The sequence below is a fragment of the Nicotiana attenuata genome, unplaced genomic scaffold, assembly GCF_001879085.1.
Source record: "Nicotiana attenuata strain UT unplaced genomic scaffold, NIATTr2, whole genome shotgun sequence".
Lineage (NCBI taxonomy): Eukaryota > Viridiplantae > Streptophyta > Magnoliopsida > Solanales > Solanaceae > Nicotiana > Nicotiana attenuata.
Genome location: NW_017670488.1, coordinates 472754 through 477502, shown reverse-complemented (window position 1 = coordinate 477502; position 4749 = coordinate 472754). Strand labels below are relative to the sequence as shown.

The 4749-nt window shown below is 39.0% G+C and overlaps 1 protein-coding gene across 1 annotated transcript; it reads right to left on the bottom strand.

The window, feature by feature from the left end:
- Positions 1 to 244: 244 nt before the first annotated feature.
- On the bottom strand, positions 245 to 1474 carry LOC109240139 (putative phytosulfokines 6). Its single transcript, XM_019406763.1, has 3 exons — positions 1260 to 1474; positions 973 to 1049; positions 245 to 673 (listed from the first exon to the last, which is right to left on the bottom strand). The coding sequence occupies exons 1-3, from the start codon at positions 1354 to 1356 to the stop codon at positions 560 to 562; spliced, it is 288 nt and encodes a 95-aa protein (XP_019262308.1). The 5' UTR covers positions 1357 to 1474; the 3' UTR covers positions 245 to 559.
- Between the last annotated feature and the right edge of the window lie 3275 nt (positions 1475 to 4749).

Below are 4749 nucleotides of genomic sequence, written 5' to 3'. Positions count from 1 at the left end.
ACTTTTGATCTTATGGGTTCGAAGCAAAATATGTGACCATTTTCCATATATATATATATAGAGAGAGAGAATTTTTGTCGAAGTTAACAAGGTCCAATCCCTCTTTTATAAGCGTAGATCCGCCTTTAGTGAGACGTACTCTTACAATTAAGGTTATTATAGTATTTTTTAAAGGGTGCGAAAGAATCTTAAAAGGCAAATAATATGGACGAAAGAGAATAATAAATAAAAATAAGACCAAATAGATAAGCACAAAGAGGGATTTATGCTATACCATGGCATATACTTCACTACATTTCCTGGATGAAATAAGTAAACATAATAGCAACAACCATGGTATATGTATACTTGCTAGATTTCTTGGATGAAACAAGTAGTACTAAAATCCTTAAACATAATCCTAAAATTATTTATTTACAACCCAATAAATTATCTTTTTTAAAATTCAGAATTCACAAAGTCAAAATTCTGAATCCGCTTATGTTTAAGAGTTGTAAAAGATCTGGGAAATAGTTATGGGTTAGAGAAACACTAGTGCTTATTAAGTAGTTAGTTTCTCTCAAGGGTGATTATGGTGTTGAGTATAGATGTAATCTAGGTGAGCCTCAGCAATAACCCTTCTCTTAAAGCATTCTTCATCTCCATCATCACATTCCTCTTCTCCCATCAACTTCTACAAAGTGTAAACAAAAAAAACACAATTAATATTGCTGATAAAATTCTGCAGCTCTCCAACCAAAAAAAAGTAGTTTGGCGCACGAAGTATTCTGTGTCCAGGGAAGGATTGCATCTCAAGTGAGTGTGATAATGTAGGTAGTCTACCCTAATGCAAGTATCAATGGATGATTCAACGGCTCGAACCCGTGACTTATAAGTCTCACGAAAAGAACTTTATCGTTGCTCCAATATTCCCTTTCTGAAGTTGTCTGACACGGAGGGATAAAAGAATAAGAGATAAGGCAAGAAAATTACATTTGAATCATCAGTAGTTTCCATCTTGTCAATAGAATCTCCACCGATGGTTTTAGGGAGCTTTACCTCCCCTTTCTCTGCAGTGATTCAAAAGCTTTTGTTAATTTACTCAATCAATTAAGCTTAAATACAATAACTCTTTTTTATAAGAGTGATGTTTAGACCGGTTTGTGTTCATCTTGATATTGATCACTAGGCACCTGTTGTTACCTTCAACTAGCACAAGTAACTAGAGTAATTGTACAAAAAGAAGGACATAAGCATTCACTAATTAATTAATTAATTACCTTGGTTGTTTGCTAAGAAACGAGCAGATGCTTGTGAAGACATGAGCATGGAAACAACAAGAAGAAGTAACAGAAAATATAAGTTTTGCTTCATCATATTTTTGGACCAGACTTCGTTAATTTGAGCTCTGGTCACAATGCATATATATGTGTGCAAGGACACTAGAGAGAGAGAGAGAGAAAAAAGATGTTTGTCTTGGGTTTGCTGGTTGTGGAGGGGAAATATGCCAAGGTATATATACATGCAAAAAGGTGCACTATTAATCTTTCTGCCCCATGGTATTGTAGTCACAAAATACCTTATAATTTTGCTGGGGCCCATGAAAAAATTAGAAATGGAAGTTTAAAAAAAAAGTGTAGAAATTAAACCATCTAAAAACTAGAGTTGCATTTAACTTATGCATGCACCAGGTTGCATTTGCTTCCCATACAAATAAATAAAAAAGCAGTCCGGTACCCAAGGTATTTCGTATTCACGTAGGATTCGGGTAAGAGCCGCACCCTAAGGGATGTAATGTAGACAGCTTATTGTAATGTATGTATTAGTGGCTGATTTTACGGCTCGAACCCCTAAATCTATACATCACACGAAAACAACTTTACTGTTACTCCAAAGCTCCCCTTCAAAATGTAAGCTTCCCACATGTAAGCAACCAATTAAAGTGGTGGGAGTTCCACCTTCAGATGACAAATATCTATTTTTGGTGTTGTTAATTAGGTTGCATCAGTGCTTTCTTACCAGACTATCACACAACATCCCATTAATTAGTTATTGCAACATGTAGGAGAATGGCAGGATCCACTCTCTTGGGAACCATCATTGCTACTTAAATGAGAATTACCACTAGTAGTACTGCCTCTTGCCTCAAATCCTAAATCATTTTTTGCAAATAAAATTGCTTCGAGATATTAGTTGTTAGAAGAAAAAAACAAGAAGCCATTTTTTCTCCAAATTTACCTTCATTGTTTCAATTAAGTGAAATATATTAATTAAGACGCTTTAGGAGAGATCATTAAGGACAATTGCACAAATAATATTATAATTAATGTTGTTAAATACTCCCTCCGGTCCACAATAAGTAACCAATTTGTCTTTTTATTTTGGTCCAACATAAGTGCCCATTTATATAATCAAGAAAAAATTCAATTTTTTTTTTCCAAAATTACCCTTATATACGTATCCCTAAAAAGTCTTTTACTCCTCACATTAAATTATGCTGCAATATTTAATTAAGGGTAGTTTAGTCACACCAACTATTTTTGTCTAAAATTTAGTATTTCCTTAATGGGTGTGCCAAGACAAATTGGTCATTTATTATGGACCCGGAGAGTATCTTTTTAAACAGAGTACAAAAACATTAGAAAGCAGATACCCTAGACCATAGGAAGTAGTGCCAATTATCTCCTGTTGTTCCAGACCAATATGATTAGAATAGATATGTACCTGTCGCCAACAAAGATCACAGAGTGATAAATATTTCTTTATTTCTTTATTCGAGATGTCGAGTTCGAGCTCTGTGCACAGAGTCATCTTTATTAAAGAGCATTTTACTTTTCAATATATAATTTAAAGATATAAATTCCGATTAAATTGGACCCAATGCAAATACCGAATTTCGGGTGAAAAACCAAAACAAAGGATATGTACCTATCGTTTACTCATGAGACCTATTTGGACCATATGTAATGTTACGCGGCGCCTTCCTGAGATTCCTTGGAAAGGTGACGTAAGGCTAAGCAACTGATGTCACTGCAGTTACTGTCCGCCAACTGAGGTCCCCTCCGTACGCTAGACGAGATTGTTAGTACCGTACGGGAAAACCAATGTCAAGAGCAATTGAGAGAACATAAATGAGAATTGAGAATGAAAGAAAGCTTGATTGCATTAATGAAAGCTATTACAGAAAAGCAACACGGTGTCGAGGGGGAGAGACACCAGTATAGAGAATTGTTTGCTTGCTAGAAAGTTTGATTGCTTGATCCCCCCAATAATGCTTAAAACAAATAAACCAAAGCTACAAGACTAGACTTGACTAAGCTAGAAAAACATAATTGAAGTACATGAAATAAAACTACTCTATATTTACAATGAAAAGGACTTAGTTTTCTCCAAGGCAGAAACAGGTCCGTTGTCAACAGCATTGTCTTTGGCATCACGGTCTGCGTGCGCGGCGCTGTTGGCATCTGCCTGCGGCTGGATGCTGGCGAGGGATATCGGTGGGGCGACAGAGGCACATGCGCGCTTGTCACTTGGTGCGGCCAAGACTACGGGGCCGTCCGTGGCGCTAGGCATTGGGAGGCTTGCTAGGACGCCACGGAGCGCGCCCAAGGGGTCATGGGGCATGGCTGGAACGCCGCCCATGACATTCACCCCCACCTGAGTTAGCGACGTCCTCGGCGCCTTACTTGCAAAATAATCTTCAATGAGGCTCTTGTAGGCTTTGAGGTTTGTTCCCCTCTCCCAAGTATTCTCCTCTGCATCACAACCCTGCCATTTCACCAAGAACTCTTGGTGATCTTTCCTTGAGGCATGAATCACTCTATCATCAAGGATAGCTTCAACACGCTTTTTCCCGGTTGAATTGGGACCTCGAATACTGGGTATTGTGAGCTGGCTCTGTGAAGGATCCTCCGTGTCTTCCCGAAAAGGTTTCAAGAGGCTGACATGGAAGACATGATGAATTTTCCACCAAGCTGGGGTATCCACCCGGTTTGCAACTTTCTCAATGCGCCTTTCAATGGACAAGGGTCCAATGTATTTTTGCAATAGGCGAGGGTCATGGACCCCCGCAAATAAGTACCGCTTTGGGATTTTGACCATCACTTTGTCTCCTACTTGGTATTCAACAAAGCGGCGATTTTGATCAACATGCCTCTTCATCCGCTTTTGAGCTTTGACAAGATAGCTTCGCACCATCTCCAAATTTCACTTCCACTCTTTTGAGAAGCTAGCAGCTCGATGAGATTTAGACATGCTTGGTGCATTCACTGTGTGTGGGAATAGCGGCTGCTTTCCACTAACAATTTCAAAAGCGTTTTTGTTTGTACTAGAGCTCTTTTGTGAATTGAAACACAGTTGAGCAGCATCCAGAATCTTCACCCAATTCTTCTGAGATTCGGCTACAAAGTGGCGGAGATATTCCTCCAACATACCATTGAACCGCTCCGTCTGGCTATCAGATTGCGGATGAAAACTTGAGCTGTGACTCAATTTTGACCCAAGGCACTTAAAGAGCTGGGCCCAAAAGTTGCTAGTGAAGCGTGAGTCGCGATCACTAACAATGTCTTTGGGTAGGCCCCATTATTTGACGATATGAGAGAAGAAAAGTCGAGCTGTATCTTCTGCTGATATATATTGTGGGGCTGCAATAAAGGTAGCATACTTGGAAAACCGATCCACCACAACCAAGATAGTTGTGAGATCTCCGACCTTGGGCAATCCGGTGATGAAATCCAGGGAAACGCTTTCCCAAGGTCTCTTTGGGACAGC